Here is a 19,048-nt window from a genome sequence, read left to right as displayed (position 1 = left end):
CCAAGAGACAACCAGTAATGCTATATCAATGCTACATATAAAAGTGCATACAGTGTGAAACGTCACCCGTGTTAACGTGTTATTAACGACTTAGCTCGCCACGAGTTCTCTGATGAATGGGCACGTGCCATTATTAACCGCTTGATGAAGATGAAATGTTAATACGCATTATATAGGCCTAACTTATAAACTTGCTTTAAATTGTAAACTACCTTGTCATTAAATTTTCTCTAATGTCATTCGTAAGACAAGTAACCATACAGAAGAAAACAAGTTATTAATGCAGAGTGTTTATTTATATATTAACAACCAAAAGTCGGCATTTATGTTCGATGATTTATTAATCCAGTTTGGCTTGCTCAGAATCCAAATGATCCCGAAGCATTTCTATCAAATGATCTTGGGCTGAAACGACACATTTATGTGAATGGTTTTTAGGGATTAAAGAGCTTAAATCGGAACCGGAAAACGAACGAATGTAACATATTTATCTTCCCGTGGAGGGGTAGCGACAGTAGTTGTAACATCGGTGTCCTGTTTCACACACCTCGTGCCACTTACGAGCAACACACATAAAAAAATCTGTATTTCTACCCTTGCTAATAACAATACCTATTTTTGCTTCGTATTAGCTGGAAACAAGTGGTTTTAAATGCGTACAAAAGTCATAACTTACCGATATCTTCCATTTGGTTCTGCATATATGCTCTCCATTTCCCGGCAGCATTTGTAGTTTCGGTTAGGACAAGGAGTCCGATGACAAGCAAGAGGAGAAGCGCTGACTTATTCATCTGCAGAAACAAATATTAGTCACAATAATGCGCAAGTAATTCAAACCAACCACTCACTTTGTTGACTTCTGAAAAAAGAGATGATTTCGTATACCAGAACTCGCCGCTTTTTATAACGAACTTCGTGTAAACATTTCCGGAACGCTTTGATTTTAAAGAAGAAGTTCTGTTGTTCCATGAAATTTGAAACGTTTTCAAAGTATCAGTGTATTGTCTCTGGTTTCGTGCATTAAGGCATTAGTCTGTAGTTGCACTAATGGTCATACACTTAACGGTTGATCAAATAGACACTTGTTAATTTGTTAGGCCTACAAGTGTTCTTAATATTGTTGTCTGTCCTATAACTTGGTGCGAAGGTTGGGAATAGTTTGCGGCATTTATCGTTAGACAGGCGGGCAACTACGACGCCAGGCTCATAATGGATTGTGTTTCGAAGGATCCCCAAGCCATCCTGTGTGCGATCGTAAATTTAATCTAACTTCTTGTATGGACCAAAGGTATGGACGAGTTGCCAACAAGCCCAATGGCGAATCAACGACATATTGCTCACCAATGCTTATTGTGGTTCTTGCCTTGAGTGAGAACTAATTGTAAATAACGAGAACTAAACGTATCGACAACTTATCGGTCGAATTGAACATCATTTTGTAATACTGATTCTCTCATTCCATATGTCCGTAAGTTTACTGTAAAATATTCGTAGTTTGTTGGTTTGCTAATCTAATCTTAATGGTTGGAAACTTGACTTTCTAGTAGCCATAGTGTAACTGCAATGCAGCAGAAATGCCGACTGCATTTGAACTGTAGTTAGTCAGAAACATTAATCAATGTAGTTAGACATAAAAGGAAGTTATTAAATTAAAGCCAGACAGCACGTACACATTACATATGGAAACAGATAAACAAATTGTTTAAATGACGAATGGTTAGCGTAATTAACAATAGCACCGCAGATCTTATTGGGAGTGGGCTGACTACTATATATCACAAATAAGCAAGAATTGAATCGTGTCTAAATTTGAATAAAAACTTGTTTAACGAGAATAATATTCTTTTTCGCTTAACAGTAGTTTTTGTTGGTGTTCTTTGCCATGTATGTGAGAACCTTTGGAGATATAACTTGGGGGAAGTAACAAAGGCATTAATAACTCGGGACGCTGAGATTTAAAACTGGTCGCCCTGTGGTTAACGCCCCGCCGTAAAAAGACCTCACTGGTATAAAATAAAAATAATGTTAAAGCTAAATTCGCGCTTGAAACGACAATCCAAAATCTCAAATCATTATAGACTTCTCAATGAGCCCATTCTGCTCGCGTAAATGCACGTCTTAGCGCTGAACAACATGGTTCTGCTGTACTCTTACGTTTCGCGTTTTTTTTTTCATGAGGCCCCATGCACCAGAATGGAAACCCACTACCAAAGTTAGCATGCCCACAACCATCGGCTAGTGGCGTGTCATACCGTTGTGTTTTTTTTGTGGTTCCACCAACGCGAGCCACATAAACTATAAGTAGATGTTTTAATCATGTTTTACTTTTCAGAAGCTTCTTCAACAAAAGATTATATTATCATGTGTAACTATTCTTCGTGTTGTTGCAAAATAAAATATCAACATAACTTTATTACGGTATGACGTTAGAGTTCTTTTTACGTCATGGTGTGACGTCACATATGACATCATTTAATTAGCGCTCGTTCATTTGCCTAAATCATGCGTGACCAGACTACGTCGGTGGTTATATCATAGAAATCGAACTACATAGAATTACAACTGGTTGTTTATTTAGCTGTCACGTTCAAGCAATTGTTAAAAATTAAAAGTTTTCCATTAATTGCAGTTTAAGTGAATTGATTTGCAAGATTTTTATGACCTCAGTATTATTTGCGTCATATTAGACTTCGCTCACTTATAGTGCTGCTTCAACAATTGGCTTGCATTAGGCGCTAATAGACACAGACGTCGCATATTTGAGCAAAAGCTGAAGGGACGCAATGTTTAAACCATTCAGTGGGTGGCGCTAGACAGTCAGGTAAAACAGTCGTCAATTTAACCAACTAACCATTTCATTTGTAGCGGCTCCGTTATATATATAATACTTTGGACAACATATAAGTGTCTTGCCCAAGAAAACTTTCCCGTAATTTTAACATCATCGAACAACAAACCTAGCATTATTTGAGCGTTCTATTCACTAACTACTTTGTCGAACGTTAGTTTAACGTTTGATTCATTAAGGTTCATTGTGCAGTATCAATTATATTTTAATACATCAACAATTACAAACCGAATCCACAACAAAACCAGGAAGGTATAATTCATTGGTGATATCCTGTTTTGCACATGTGTGATAAAACAATCCAAACAGTGTATGTTTTTCTACTTAACACATGTTGTATAACTGCATATTATTTGGTTATGCGCCCAATGTTTTCTTTTTCTGAAATATATGATTTATTCCTAATTATATATATAGTCGTATTGGGAAAAATGGGATACTTTTTCCTTCTCATTCCATTCGAAAAATAAAAGCAAATTTAAAGAATTATAAAACCGTGCCTTCCTGACTCCCATAGACCGTTTACGGTTTAAAACACGATAATAATAGTTGGATATTATGTGCCAAAGGTGTCTCGTCTTCCCCCATCCTATTAAACATACGTAAACCCGACAGCGTATTACAAACAGTTATTTTGACGCAATTTCTCTTTAAAGTAAAAGTTACGACGAAATGTTTTAAATTAAACACCATATGCAAGTGTAGAAATATAAAGACTTCAATGAGGTCAAAACGTTACGTTTGTACAAAAATAAACGTATTTATACCGGATAGCCAATTTATACATCACAATTTGCCCGGTAGCACAGCAGCTGAATATTATGTTTACATCGCACCAAAATGTATATGTAACCTCGCATAATGTTGACCGCAACAGCTGTTAACGTTAAATCTCGGCTTTGATAACTAATGGTAGCAGTGTGTGGAAATGTACGGTTAATGCGGTCAGGCGAGAATACGTTGCCTTTTTCCCATTCAATCGACCGTAAGCGCAGAAGTGGAATCTTGTCCCGCTGTATAGGCTACCAGCGTGTAGGAGTCTGTATAGGTTTAGGAAGTTTGTAGGTTTAGGAATGTGGAGAGTCTAGCTCTACTTAGTTTCATTGCAAGTTTTAACAAACATTAAGGGCATGGATAATAAAGAAGAAACAACCGAAGCCGATCAAGCTGATAGTGAATGCTGCAATGGAACAAAAATGCTACACAAAGATGGAAGCCATAACAATCAATTTGTTAGTAATAAAGCCAGGTAACGTTATACATATTGGTATATGTGGCTGTTACATAATGCTTTCCACGATTAAACAGTGACTGCACCAATTAACAAATACGCGTTTCCTATTTCATTTGCGTTTCCAGTAATACAGGGAAGTTACGTTATACATATTGGTTTATGTGGCTGTTACATTATGCTATACGCCTTATTAAACACAAATCTGCGGGCATAGATTAACAAATGCGCGTTTCCTATTTCCTTTTCGTCTCGAAGGGCCTTTGTGTTGGCTGGTATTGAATGGCTGTCTCCGCCGACGGCTTTGTCTTTCTCCTTACATACTGTGGTCTTGTAGTGTATGACAACCTCATACACTACAAGATTACAGTATGTAAGGAGATATATTTTATTTCAATATTTAGTAAACAGAATAACTGCCATCTTGTGTTGAATTCAGTTAAAACATTTGTTAATCTGTATAAATATCCTTATAAAAATTTAAGTTACACATGTGGTTAACTCGTTAGCGTGGACAAAGTGTATAAAACCGAACATCTACAATTTATAATGTCTGTGGTTGCCCGTCACGCCAAGGTACATAAGCTCTATCCATTCGTTAGGTAGAAAACACACATCCATCACCCTCACATGGGTGCTTCCGTTGCATTGTTGTTATCGTGCTGGGAATGTGATTCGTCAATTGTTCTACATGCACAGACATCAAGCCACCCTTTATGCGGTTTATTTGGATGCTTAATTATTCGTATATATCGACGACTACGCTTGAACGGTCACGAAGATTAACACGCGATGACCGAGCCTTTGTTCTGCAGGTTTACCCAAAGTTAGTATAGTCTATACTAACTTTGGGTTTACCTATACGTCCTACAAGGATTACAGCGACAAGACAGTTTAAAACCGATTCATTGCAATAATGAGATTATTCACAGCAAATCCATTCATCCCAGACTGCATTCGATGTCAAAACCTATAATAAACTACGCTTACCATCATTATCAGATTCGTATATTGATGTTACGAGACGATATATTTCGCTTCACCAGCGAATTTATCCCAAACAACAGATGATGTAATGAGTATCAAACCAAACCACACAGTTGTAAACTATGAATGAATGGATGTGACTCATTTACCCTCGTGTAGCGGGGCAACGACTGTCGTTATATAACAAGGGTGCTAACCACTGTGCTACAGAATATGTTGAAACATAGAAACATTATTATAACAAAGCTATACTTTCAGGTTCGGCGGTTACGTCACAGAATCGCTCGTAATATTTTGTGCCACTCTTCCTTCATTAAACATCGGTTACGCAATCGGGTTTAGTTCTCCTGCCACTCGTGACTTCGAGGTGTACGAGACACAGTTAAAGTTAACGACGGAACAAACGACATGGTTTGGGGTAATGAACACACCGTGCTGTTTGTATCTGTATGTTGTATAAGATGACACCCATGTAATATGTCAACAGTGAGCATGAGCTGTGTGTCTGTTGTATAATAAGGCACACATATTATAACAGTGAGCATGAAATGTATATGAATATACCATGTGTGTCGGTTGTATAAAAAAGACATGTAGTGCGAACTTACTTTTTTTACAATTACAACCACTATCACTCCCAGAATCAACCCATATTTCAATACAGAGTTTGTTGGTGCTATTCGCAATTGCTGGCAGCATGGCGTGTGGTTTGTTCATGGACAAGTTTGGACGAAAACTTTCAATTCTCCTCCAGCTTCTAATATATACTAGTGGCTGGGTATCACTCAGTGTGGCTGGTTCTTGTCTTCCTTTGTTTATCGGTCGTTGTCTTACTGGGTTTGCAATGGGCGCTTCTTTCACTGTTATACCGGTTTGTTTTATGCATTACTTAATATTATTACGTTAGTCAATATATGTATGTTTTTAATACGGCATGCTATACATCACGTTAGCTCATAGTTTAGGGATTCGAAGCTTGTCAATCACCTACAAAGTACATATGTACTAACTCGTAAGCGGGCATGAGGTGTCTGAAACAGAACACCCCTGTATAACGGCTGTTTTCCCGGTACGTGGGGATAAATGAAGTTATATTTTTCATTTTCACATTTGTTCTTTATAGGTCTATCTTGTCGAAATTGGACCTTCTATCATCCGTGGGAGCATGGGGACTTTATTTAACTTGATCCTTGCGGTCGGGATACTGGTGCCGTATGCCCTTGGTTTTCATTTTAGATGGCGAAGTCTGTCTTATATTGGAGTTATATTAGGTAAGGTAAATTGTATGTGAGGGACGTAAAACATTGTATGTGAGGGACGTAAAACTGCGAGCTATTAGTTTATTTGTATGGAGCGATTCTGAACTGCTGTCTGTAGTATATATGCACATGATATTTTGGGTTAAGTTTAAACAACGTGTACAATTAAATTTTGATTTATTTTATAGTAGGATGGGGAAAGACAGGACACCTTTAGCACATAATATCCAAATAACCTGATCGTGTTTTAAACGTTTAACAATGATCTATGGGAGTCGTGAGAATATACGGTTTTATAATTCTTTGAATGTTCTTTGTTTACTACCGATTGGAACGAGAAAATGAAATGAAAAGATGTCCCATCTTCCCCCACCCTACTATACAACCAAATTGCAGTATTGGTTTTAAAATGCTGAGGTTGGGGGTAATGAAATGGCGTTGGGTTCCGTCTGAAATATATCTCCGACTATATCACTCTTTAAGAACAACTTCACCTTGATTGTTTTATTCAAATAGTTTATTAAAAAAATATTTTAGCCTCTACTTCATTTCTTCTTTGTCTTTGGATTCCTGAATCACCGAGTTGGCTGGTGAAGAAGGGGCGGCGGGAAAGGGCAAGAAAAAGTTTAAGATTTCTACAAGGGAGAAGAAAAAGTAGGAAGGAAATATCTAACGAAGTGGATACGATTGCTGAAAGTATTTTGCATCATGAGGTAAAATATGGCTTGTTAAAACATTATTTGTGCGCATTTTGTTAGGTTTAACATCAGGTGTTGGTTAGGTATTTTAATGGTTTATAAGACGTATGTCAACAGTCGGGGTTATGAACCTTTTGTGTTGATAAGTAAATATAATTTCGGTTGGTTTTCCATTTATTTCCTCGTGGATCGGAACTTGAATGACTTTTACATAGTTGCATGGTTCCCATGTCCATATAGTCTAGTTGCCAAGGCAATTACAATGTGTTGATAAGCAGACTTTACTTTTGGCTGACTTGGCAGTTATAGCTATTAGTGAATTCTGAATTGGAACTTGAGTGATTTGATAAGCTGCCGTGACTTGACTTATTTTATATTGCTAGTAAATGATATGCCTGATGCGAATGTCCTTTGGGCAAGGCACATATAATGTTTAAACAATACGTTTCATACTTATAAGATCCAGCAGAGGTGTATAAAGTAACTTAATGTTCCTAACATTGCATGATTAAATTATATTGTTGCTTCATCACACCAGTTAAATTAAGTAACGATAAAAATGAATTGATATAAGTAGGCCGGGGGACGATAACTTTTCCCTTTTATTTGCTCGCTACATTTGGTAGTAAACAAATAACATTCATAGAATCATAATAACCGTATCCTACCGACTCCCATAGACCGTTGTTAAATGTTTAAAACACTGTCAGGATATTTAGATATTATGTGATAAAGTGTCCTATTTTACTCTTAAGAGTACTATACACCAATATTTACGATTGATTGGGGACTCGCGTGCATTGTCTTAAACCGTTTTATTAAACATGCGAATTCCCAGACATAACATGTTTAATTCAAGTCATATTTTCCAACAGGCACGTTACTAAATATCTTTGTTCAATTAATTATTTAGAATATTCCAGACCATGTAGCAACAGCTGTAAACGTCGCGCATGTCAAACAAATCTGTGTCAGCGTGTATGCCTATACGCTTCTCATACTTAGCTGATTCAGCAAAGTTACCGGAATTTCTGACTATGCGAACAGGAGTGGCAACACGTATACTTATTCCCACACTACAATAGCTTTAGCAACTCGACTATGGGAATGTTTTGGCTGTGTGTTTCGACTTTTATAAAAATAGAGCACCCGGAGTATAACCACTGTCGTAGACCTGCTACGCAAGAACAAATAAGTTCTTCCTTTAAATCCCATTTTAACATTTTTTGCTTTGTTATTCGATTTACCTTATCATTATTCAGGCTCTGGTCTTCGAAACCCAGTCCTGGTTAGCGTATTACCATTACTTATCCACTTTAAACAGACAGGCATGCACTTACGGGACGCACTTGAGCCAAGCTTCTGTAAACCATTGTTGATTTTAATTTTCCTCAACGTCTTTCAACATTTAAGCGGGGTTAACGTGATCATCTTTTATGCGCATTCAATATTTCGAATGGCAAACTTTCAAAACGGTAAGTTTAATTCAAACTTATACCTATATGTTTATGTTTATGAAATGCTGCGTTTTCACCAGCTGTTGGGAGTTATAGTACATATGAATAGACATTCGGTTTAAAATCGACACTTTTTCATTCATACGTATTATCGTATATATATTTATCCGCAACGCAAACTACTTTATATTATTCTTTATATTGTGACATTTTTCTCAACAGAAAGCGTCCCTTCGCTTCTAGTCAGTGGTATTCAAGTTTTTGCTTTGTTTGTCCCACTCGCTTTAATGGATAGGTTGGGACGAAGGAAACTGGCGTTTATATCTGGCATAGGGGCCACATTATGTAACGCAGCCATGGGAATTTGTTTCATGAAGATGGAAAAGGACTTATTCGCCACACTTCGAGATAATATTACCAGTTACAATGCTAGCGGATCGGCCATCCATGAGGTTACGAGCCACCCTCCAGGTTTGAAAGATATTAATTCATTGTAGCACACATTTTAACGATATGTATCCACAATAGTTGTTCCACACCAATAGTTCACTGTAGTTGCTAATAGTTTGGAAAGATAGTATAGTACGGTGGGGAAAATGGGACATCTTTAGCTCATAATATACAAGTATCTGGATTGTGTTTTAAACACTTAACAACGGTCTATGGGAGTCGTGAGGATGCGGTTTTATAATGTTTTGCATTTTCTTTGTTTACTACTAAATTGGACGAGAAAATAGAATAAAAAGATGTCAATCTCCACCCCCCTACATATATCATAAACTTTACCTGTGAATTACGTTCATCTCAAACGTTCAGGTTAAAAGAGATATCGGTATCTTAAAGATGGTGTGTTAGGTTTTCAGAAGAAAAAAAAACATGTTTTAGTTCAATTTAGGTTAATGTTATCTTCCAGATGTATGTAAACGCAACAAGTAATATCCTCAATTGCAGTTGCAGCTTGGTTAACTCTTGTAAGCGCCCTTCTATTCATCGTGTTCTTTGCCTTTGGATTGGGACCTATACCATTTGTAGTTCTGGCCGAACTGATGCCGCTTAAAACACGAGGGGTTGGTGGTGGGATCGTGAGCGCCACCAACTGGTTAATGTGTTTCTTAGTCGTCAAATGCTTTCCTTCTTTCGTGGTAAGTTAAAATGCAGCCAGGTGTTATGGGAGACCAGCATAATATTGGGGACCGAGATTATAATAAGTATGGATTGTACAAAGCGCGTTAATAATAAGTTTGTGATTTTTCGTGCTGGCTTGGTTGTTACGAGAGCCCACATAACTAAAGGGTTTGATATTTATGAGATGCCACTGTAGCCGTGTGCGTCTTTTGAGCAATAAGACACTGACCTGTTATGTCAATGTCAGTGGATGTCAATATTTTTTTAAAAATAAATATATATATATATTTTAAATAAATAACTGTGCTTGCAAAAAAAGAGGAAAGTAATGGTAAAACAACATCAGTCATTATCAACACGCTTATGAATAAAAAGTACAAAATATTCTATAAAGGCGTGACTTGACTTAATGAACTAAACTATATGTTTGTTTATAGGATCTAATTCACATATACGGAGTGTTTTGGCTTCTGTCCGGACTCTCAGCGACGTATGTTGTTTTCTGCTGGTGGTGTTTGCCTGAGACTATGGGTCGGTCACGTGACGAGTTGGGGCATTTGTTCGATCGACGTCATGAAGTTGTTGCCAGGAAACAAAATTCAAAAGATGACGAAAGCACTTCCTTAACAACTGTGTGAAACATTTTTTCTAAATAATTTTATATTTTTATGGCAAAAAGTGATTTATTTTGACTGAGATCAAACGAAGGCATTACACCTATGCACTGAAAACAATGCTTTTGAAATAAACAATTGATATTTTTTATGTTTTAGGAAATTTCTTCTTTCTTTTTTAAGCTTTGAAATTACCAAAGCATCAGTCTGCGCTAGATATTCATAGCATTATACACTGTGTATACAATGTAATTGAATTGTCATGTACCAATACAAAACTGACAAACTTCGCCAGAAACCGTGGTCTTGGAAATCCCACAGAACTCTTCTTGCGTCGTATAGAATCGAAGATAGAACACTGGTCTGTTAACCGGCATTAAATCATATAGTATACAGTGGGTAAGATAAGAAACCTTTAGCTTATAATATCCAGATATCCGGATCATGTTTTACACATTTAACAACGGTCCATGGGAGTCGTGAACACGGTTTTATAAACATTTGAATATTCTTTCTTACCAAAATTGGGACGGAATAATAGAATGAACAGGTTTCCCATCTTCCCCCACCCTACTGTACAGTATACTGAAGCGACACGTGATGTGATACTTCATTATAATATGGTTAGACGACTCTGGTCAAACTGATTGGTTTCTAATGTTTTGGCAGCGATATAATGTGCGCCCCGTAGTCCGTATTTAACATTTTTATATACGAACTCGGGTGCGCCCTATACCTTTACAATCTTTAAGTTGCTTAATTACACAAGGATAAATATAGCGTTGCTGCAGTAACGTGCAGCGTGGTTCTTGTTCAAAACTCGGAACCTACGCCTATTTCTGAAAGTAGCAGCAAGAGCACTCTGAGCAAGAGGATACAAAACTTGAGTTAGTTGATGGCTAATATCGACAACAAACGCCCTCGACTTTATAATTCACCAAAATCGTTGCAATGAAAGAGCATACAAATAGTAGAATCGAAAAGTTTAAACAAACTTTAAAGTTTTAATGGAAAATTCGGCATTTGTAATCAAACAAAGTGAATTAAAAATATTTTTCACCTCAATTCAAATTTTAAATAAAGTACTATTTCTATTGTCAAATGTTATGACGTCATTTCCATAGCAACCAGTGACAACAGAAAAGCGAAAAGTTTCGTGTCTTTACTTAGCGCAAAAATAAACTAACATTAACCATTTTGACACATTTTCTATCTCCTTGCACCAGATATAATAAATAGTTTAAATCCGTTAAGCCGCAGAAAGCTGTCATTTGGTGTTCTTGGATAAAACTGAGAAAAGCCAAGGATTATAATGGAGGATTGTCGACTTGGAGTTTACCGTGACAGTATGAACGATAACCCTTTGCTTATGAAGGTAATATTTGCCAGATGTGTAACTGTTTTAACTAAACTAGGCGATTTGTATTATGTTACCCTTTATAATCCATTGCCATAGGCAATGCCGTTATAGTATTTTCATTTAAGTTAATATTAGTTAGTTATTTTTACATGGGACTATACAAAGAAGACGGAAAAAATTTTCCGCTAGAGGCGGTAATTATTTAAATTAAAAAATACGGAAAAACGAACAAAACAGCACTACAAAGTGTTAATAAGTGTAAAACAAATTAATTAAATAATAAAAATACATTTCTAAATACATAATATACGGTACCTCTAAATTGTCAGTGTGCGCAGTGTGCTGCAGTGTGCGCAGTGTGCCGCAATGTGCGCAGTGTGCCGCAGTTTGCCGCAGTGTGTCGCAGTGTGCCGCAGTGTGCGCAGTGTGTCGCAGTGTGCCGCAGTGTGCGCAGTGTGTCGCAGTGTGCCGCAGTGTGCGCAGTGTGCCGCAGTGTCCGCAGTGGGCGCAGTGAGCGCAGTGTGCCGCAGTGTGCGCAGTGCAGTGTGCCGCAGTGTTTCTGAAGTGTAACCTAAACGTTAACAGAAAACTAGTTTGGGCTCACCGTAGTATGTTGATAACTGTACAGTCGTGATACACTGCGCACACTGCGGTACACTGCGGTACACTGCGGTACACTGCGGCACACTGCGGCACACTGCGCACACTGCGCACACTGCGCACACTGCGGCACACTGCGCACACTGCGACACACTGCGCACACTGCGGCACACTGCGCACACTGCGCACACTGACATTTTAGAGGGACCCCATAAAACACTAGTAAGAACATATTTCCCACATTAGGTCGGTTATATACGCTCTTTCGTAGTGTTTACTGTCGTCGAGTCTGTGGTGTAGCGGTTTCCGTGCGGTCGTAAACTCTCTTTGTTTCATTTTTACCGGGTTCGAGTCCCGCACAGTGGAATACTTTTTTTATATTTTTTTTAAGTTTTTTTTGTTTGACGAGTTTGGGGTTAGGAGTTGGGGGTTAGGGTTAGGGGTTAGGGGTTAGTGTTAGGGGTTGGGGGTTAGGGTTTATATCTTATGTGTATAAACCGTGAAACTAACTGCTCCCCATAAAATAGAGAAAAGAATTTGTCATCGCCTCCTAGCGGAAACATTTTTCCGTCTTCTTTGTATAGCTCCATGTGTTATTTTTATTACCTGATAAGAAAAAAAAAGTGTTTTGGAAACAAGTGATTTATGAACTAATACATTATACGTATATGTTGTTGCACCAGGTATATTATCAGTGCAAGCAAGTTTTTCTGGCAATGGTTTGTTTTATAATCTCAAAGTAATAGAGTTTTGTCTGCCGTATGGCTAGACATCAATGTTTGCTGTTAAATGTTTTCTCCAAAGAAACACTTATACAATTAAAAATAGTTCTTTTTAATTAATATTTATCCTACATCAGTCAGAACTAGGTCGACCTCTTAAAAGATGTTTTTCACTGCCGAGCGACAAGTTTATCTATGGGAGACCAAACCTCACACTGGATGGTGGTGCTGCAGAAGCGATGATCACCAGGGAACCAATTCCGATCCACAAAAGGCGGGAAAAACCTCTTCAGCGAGATTTTATCGCTCTGAACAAAGGAGCGGTAACATCAGGTCTGGTGTCAGCTAAGGTATTGTTTGTTTTTATTCATTTACTCTTATGCTTGGTCCAGGCTAACTGAAAACTGAAATGAGTAAGCAGTGTTTTCAGTGCTTATACAAAACTTAAAAGCGGATTTTCTATTGAATTTTTTTCTCATTTTAACAACCAGTAGAATTATATTACATGCTAGATTGTGTGGTAACGGAAGGATCGTGGGCTTAATGGTTATTTGCCTTTAATTAGAGCCAAGTATATTGTATTAGCTGCATTATGGCAGAAAGTTCCTCATGTTTGATGGCTATGAGTGTTAACGTTTTTTTAACATTGTCACCTCAGGTAGTTTGAAGAACGAAAAAACATGATGCCTGTACTGTAAAGTGTAAACAATATCTTAACAGGAACAAGCGCAATATCGGGCCACTAATGATGTAAGAAGAAGAGTTACCGAAGAAGACAAAATGAAGATCCTCACCCGACGAATTCCTCCAGACATGACCTTTGGCATCAGCACACGACCTTCGACCCCTGTATTTGACCTTTTAGAGCACAAGTACCAGGATAAGTGGCTTGCCACTCGAAGAGAAGCAGAGTTAGCAAAACGAGCTAGAACTGTCCAGCAGGTAAAGTCTATTATTGAGCAACTGCTGTTCTAGCAACAAAACAACTTCTGATGTTTCTTTGTCTTTTATCTTTTTTTTTATATGTAAGGTTATAAGTAGCAAATGCTATGTGCCCATTCATATTAATAGTACCAGCTAAAACTAAAATGCTATTGAACAATGTTTACTCATTTGAAAAATGAAGTTTATATTATCTATTGCTTTTGTTACTTTTATATCTATGTAGTCACTTCGTTTTTGTTGACACTTAATATCCCAGAAAAAACTTGATGGGAAAATATACGAGACAAGAGCATCCTTGCTAAGAAAATACCAACCGCAAGTGGAAGACCCACCATTGTGGCAGATGCCTAAGTTCAATAAGGTTTGTAAAACTTTTGTATGTTATATGATGCTATGGGTGTATTAAAATGTATAGACAACTTAACCGTCTACACTATATAATTTAAAATACATAGTATTGTGTCAATAAGATGATTGTATTAAATTTCCCATGAAATAAAGTTACTTTTATCACGGTGTGTGAATATACTAATAAAGTTGTTTTACCATACCTGTTAAACAGGTTGAATGATTTATGATGTACAATTTCCAACTTATACCCTAGAAGAAAAAATGTGACATATTTTATCCTCAACAGTCCTTAAAAAACAGGTGTTTTGTTTCAGACACTTCGTAATATATTTTTGTAATGTTTCCACAGACTGCAGCGCACCTTGAAACATTCAGAGCCCCCGAAAAGCGATTGCAAGCTTTTAAACATCACCAAACAGATGCAACTTCACGCACCGGTGTTTTCGGTCATGGCATATATGAGGCAGCCAAGTGTTAAACAAGCTTTCTTTCCCCTCAAGCCAATGTGAAATTATAAATAAAACATATATTTGTCTATGTAGAACCAAAAAAGTACGTATCCAATGCTTTTTGGGTGCATTTTGTGCAGCACTTTACTTGCATGTTTCTCATGTTTTCTTAGATTTTTTTTTACTGAGCATGAAATCCTAGTGCCATAAATGATACGTCTGTTTTACCATCTGTATGTAAAAGTAACATATTGCAAAACAATTTTTTAAGTCATGCATATGAGTAGAGAGTTATAGCCTACACAACGAAACGCACCCATTTACTTGTACTAGCTCGAGCCTCGAACATAGTCGTTATGTCACGCATGGCTTATCAATGTATTTAATACGCCATGTGTCTCGTTGGTATTGGCCGAGGTATTTGCAAGAAAGGAAACTATGATTCAACAGTGACATTTAGACATTAAGTGTAAGTTGAATTATTTCCTTGTTAGTTGAATCATGTTCTTGTGAGTTGAATTATTACAGTTAAATTATTTCAACTTTTCCGCAAAACGCAAAGGCTGAGAAAAATTGTTGGTATTTAAATGGCTAAGTTTTTCCCGAAACAAACAGCAATGCTACGTCACCGTACTGCAGAATTTAGTTGGACAGAACCTTTGCGTGCGCATGCAAATATAGTTGCGTTGATGCAAGTATTTCGGTGGCAATTTAATAGCTAAGTAAAATACGTATTTATAATAGGTTTTCGGTATTTGTGTGTCATATATTACCAGAATTTTAGGCATCAACGATCAACAATGGTAAGAGCGTGGCGTATTTTGCAAGAAGAAACAGACGACCCTCGCGATGCTTTGTACAGTAATGAGTCTGTATCCTTAGAGCAGCTGGCACAAGTTGGCGTTGAGTATTTTAAGGTAATTTTCCTTGTTTAAATATCTGCCTTTTAGGTATTTACCCATGTTTTTAAAAGAAATATGGGTCAGTAGGGTAAGTGGAAAATAATAGACTAATATTTTTTATTTCCCTCAAAGATATTCCAAACATTGTATTAACTAATGTGTTTAGACTTTATTGTATCAATAACTTATCGTTGGGTTGTCAATAAACGAGTCATTTAACTTCATTAAGCTGGGTGCTAGATGCTAGTCTATCGTTAATAGACAAGGTGCGTAATCTAGTACAGTTGACCAACGTTATTATTAATAGTCTCATGTGAAGTTAAACTTCCCAATTTGTTTTTTTTAGTCTTTGCTTATTTACATTAATTTCTATTTTACTTAATTACTATTGTTTCTAGTTTGATGCAGACACATTTGAACAAAATGATGATTATCTCAAGTTAAAAAATAATAGAGGATACTCGTATAGTGATACAATAAGTGTGAGCAGAGCAACTCTGCCGGATTTCGATGCCAAGGTGAATATGTGTGAATGTATCCAATAAGTAGAAAGGCTTATGTTTCCACTATTGCATGCTAGCCTATAAAGTGACCTTCTATTGCTCAAGAATAGGTATAGTAGGGTGGGGGAAGATAGGACACTTAAGCACATATTGCCAAATATTTCCAAAATCAAAATAGATGACGGTTTTTGGGTAATACCACGAATTAGTACTATCATTCCTTTATTAATGGACAACAATTTAATAAAATATAATAAAACACACGAGGAGTTATTCAAAATATTATCTTTTTATTATATCAGTATCTTATAGTTGAATATCCCCTGAGGTTTAAATTACTAAATTAAAAGCAAATCTTTAAAAGTTTGGCAATGAAAACATACAAAACTACAATGTGGGGGAAGATGGGACTCTAAATTGAAATATATTTACATTAGCAATATTCTGCAACTTGTAGTTAACCTACCGAGTTTAACAGGCTGTGCTAGTTTCTTTGTCATGTAAACTTCATATAAATAACGTTAAACCGGTATTTTTTTGTTGTTTTTATCTCAAATTAAAGTCATATTGACCCCTGCCTATTTTCTTCATGCCTATATCTCAGTGTTTTTTTACAAAACTAAAACTAGTTTTATGAGACAAAATCAAACTGTAGGAAATATTCAAGATTGTTTTATGAAGCTATGAAACTAGTTTAATCGTTCGCACACGCAAACTAAAAAAATTCATTGGCTTTACTATGATTTAGCGAGCATTAAAAAATAGCACCTTACTATTTTGCATTTTTTTACCTGTTCAAAGTATGCTGTTTCTATTTTACATATTTTTTTAATATTTAAAAACAGTAATCAGCTTTGACGGGCGTTTTATATAGTAGTGATAATACTGTCGAATAATTCTGTAACCTTATTTTCCTGATTATCATTAAATGGGAGTCCGTAAAAAGAAAATTAAAAAAGGGTCTTGTCTGACAAAGTGTCCCATCTTCCCCCACCCTACTATATATTTATAACCTATCTTATGAATCCTTAGTTTAGGTAACTAACTCATTAATGCTATTTATATACATGTAAATACTGAAATTCTGTAACTGTGGCCAGAAAGGTATGAACTGAACACTTCACATGACAACTAAGCAATTTTCAAACTTAACAGATCCTGCGTTAGTATTTAAAAAGGTCTGAATATTTCAGATCAAATCTTTTTTTGAAGAACATCTCCACACAGACGATGAAATCAGATTCATTTTGGACGGTTCGGGTTACTTTGATGTTCGTGACTTAGACGGCCGGCAAGTATTATCATATATTAACAGCTGTGGTTATTGAACTTGGGGTTATAGTTGCGTGATTGGTTGGTAAATATGCAATGTTAGGGCACCTTATTTTCGTTTCTATTGGTAAAGTATATTTCAATGTTTGCTATGAAAGTAATTTTGTTAAAGGTGTCTTGTTTTGATATAATGTTATAATTAGTTTTATAATCCTTTCTATATATCTTTAGTTGGATACGAATAGAATGTGTTAAAGGCGACCTTCTGGTGTTACCGTCTGGTATTTATCATCGATTTACTTTGGATAAAAAGGTTTTTCATAGTTTACTACTTTATTTAACCTTGTATGGCCTTTTGTGTCATAGAATGTAAAAAATGTAACTTTTCTATCCTATTTTTTACACCTCTTGTTTTAATAAACTTGCATTTAAACACCGAAATAAAAGTATCACTATATACACAACACTCAAAAAAGTCTACTGTCAAAGTTTTAAATTGTTCAAAATCTATCTGTGCTACATTTTTCTTATTGTACTGTAAAACTAATAATGACTTTATATATTTGTAAAGTCTCACTACTAAGAGTTTTACTAGTATTCTGTCACTGCGGAGTAGTATCCAGTTTTGTTTTTTATCTTTGCATGGCTGGAAAACGTCAGTCGTTATAACAAGGGTGTTTGTACATCTCGTGCCAGCGTACAGTTACTATGTATGTTACTTCTTCGGTGTTTAGTTTTTGGGGGGATTTTTTATTTTTTTTAATGTATGGCTGATGATTTGGAAAACCAATTACTGATCACTGGGTTATCCACTATTATCCAATACAACATCAATAAATATACACAAACATTCCCTCTTTTGTCATAGGATTATATTAAAGCACTGCGATTATTCATTGGGGTTCCTGTGTGGACTCCACATAACAGACCAGCTGATTCAATGAAGGAAAGGCTTGATTATGTTTCCAAGTACCTCACTGCAACTACTACAAATTGAACATGTGCTTAGAAACATGTTTTACTGTAAAAAAATCTGGTGACCATAAAGGTTTAACAGAATCTCCTTTATTTTAACAATCTAATAGTGTCTGCAATACTTTCATTGGCAGTAATGTCAGCCTTTTAACATTTCTACTGTTTTAACAAGTTTCTTTCTCTGATATTAATCTAATTATTTCAGAAATTATAAGCCTAACAAATTAAGTTTCAACTGTTTGTGTTAATGCTGGTTTTTTAATTTTATCGCTTTTATTTTAGTAAGTTTTTATTTGAGTTTTACAGGCTGTCATAACTTTCTTTTTTGTCAACCAAGTTTTATCCCCGAATATTAATCTTTAGAAACAAACAAACAGATTAGGTTTTAATCCAACAGATAGGTTTTAATTGTGTTAAAGTTCTCAAACTAACAAATTAGGTTCTAACTGTGTGTGTTGGTTTTGTTCATAATCAAAGTTCCACAACTGAAATAAATTTATTTAGGGATCTTCAATTTTTGTTTTTTTTCCAATCTGTTTTGACCATGTTACACTTTGGTTGTGTTTGTGTCATAATTGGGATGTTGTACATAGTTTCACTAATGTATTAAAGGACAAAATAAAATTATAAATCATTATATATTCGCTCAAGATGAAAAGTACATTATAGTTTCATGAATTCCTACCACGATAAACTGTTTCATAAGCCAAAAAGTTCAGACAGGCATGATCTACAAGTCCGTATGCATTA

The 19,048-nt window shown here is 36.1% G+C and overlaps 3 protein-coding genes and 1 long non-coding RNA gene across 6 annotated transcripts; 3 read left to right on the top strand and 1 right to left on the bottom strand.

The window, feature by feature from the left end:
- Nucleotides 1-280: 280 nt before the first annotated feature.
- LOC104265997 lies at nucleotides 281-932 on the bottom strand. Its single transcript, XR_717375.3, has 3 exons — nucleotides 849-932; nucleotides 677-791; nucleotides 281-405 (listed from the first exon to the last, which is right to left on the bottom strand). It is a non-coding gene; the product is annotated as an uncharacterized LOC104265997 (long non-coding RNA).
- A 2,930-nt stretch (nucleotides 933-3,862) lies between these two features.
- Nucleotides 3,863-10,517, top strand: LOC100176968 (solute carrier family 2, facilitated glucose transporter member 8). Its single transcript, XM_002130694.4, has 9 exons — nucleotides 3,863-4,097; nucleotides 5,325-5,484; nucleotides 5,731-5,937; nucleotides 6,190-6,337; nucleotides 6,863-7,038; nucleotides 8,348-8,498; nucleotides 8,703-8,951; nucleotides 9,432-9,622; nucleotides 10,043-10,517. Exons 1-9 carry the CDS (start codon nucleotides 3,979-3,981, stop codon nucleotides 10,241-10,243), a joined length of 1,602 nt encoding a protein of 533 aa, XP_002130730.1. The 5' UTR covers nucleotides 3,863-3,978; the 3' UTR covers nucleotides 10,244-10,517.
- Nucleotides 10,518-11,388: 871 nt separating this feature from the next.
- On the top strand, nucleotides 11,389-14,924 carry LOC100179298 (cilia- and flagella-associated protein 77-like). The gene is made up of 5 exons (XM_002130650.4): nucleotides 11,389-11,594; nucleotides 13,039-13,251; nucleotides 13,622-13,843; nucleotides 14,103-14,207; nucleotides 14,547-14,924. The coding sequence occupies exons 1-5, from the start codon at nucleotides 11,532-11,534 to the stop codon at nucleotides 14,673-14,675; spliced, it is 732 nt and encodes a 243-aa protein (XP_002130686.1). The 5' UTR covers nucleotides 11,389-11,531; the 3' UTR covers nucleotides 14,676-14,924.
- A 100-nt stretch (nucleotides 14,925-15,024) lies between these two features.
- LOC100183249 (1,2-dihydroxy-3-keto-5-methylthiopentene dioxygenase) lies at nucleotides 15,025-18,940 on the top strand. Of its 3 annotated transcripts, none has more exons than XM_009861264.3 (6): nucleotides 15,025-15,115; nucleotides 15,423-15,563; nucleotides 15,947-16,066; nucleotides 17,245-17,342; nucleotides 17,555-17,636; nucleotides 18,192-18,937. In XM_009861264.3, exons 2-6 carry the CDS (start codon nucleotides 15,447-15,449, stop codon nucleotides 18,318-18,320), a joined length of 546 nt encoding a protein of 181 aa, XP_009859566.1. In that variant the 5' UTR covers nucleotides 15,025-15,115; nucleotides 15,423-15,446; the 3' UTR covers nucleotides 18,321-18,937. The 3 variants fall into 3 exon arrangements, with proteins under 3 accessions (XP_009859566.1, XP_009859565.1, XP_002124828.1); XM_009861263.3 differs by having other exon boundaries at nucleotides 15,027-15,115; nucleotides 15,431-15,563; XM_002124792.5 differs by lacking the exon at nucleotides 15,025-15,115 and having other exon boundaries at nucleotides 15,375-15,563; nucleotides 18,192-18,940.
- The last annotated feature ends 108 nt before the right edge of the window (nucleotides 18,941-19,048 follow it).

Source organism: Ciona intestinalis, chromosome 9 (genome assembly GCF_000224145.3).
Source record: "Ciona intestinalis chromosome 9, KH, whole genome shotgun sequence".
NCBI lineage: Eukaryota > Metazoa > Chordata > Ascidiacea > Phlebobranchia > Cionidae > Ciona > Ciona intestinalis.
Note: the sequence above shows the minus strand (reverse complement) of the source record. Positions and strands in the feature narration are given on the sequence as shown.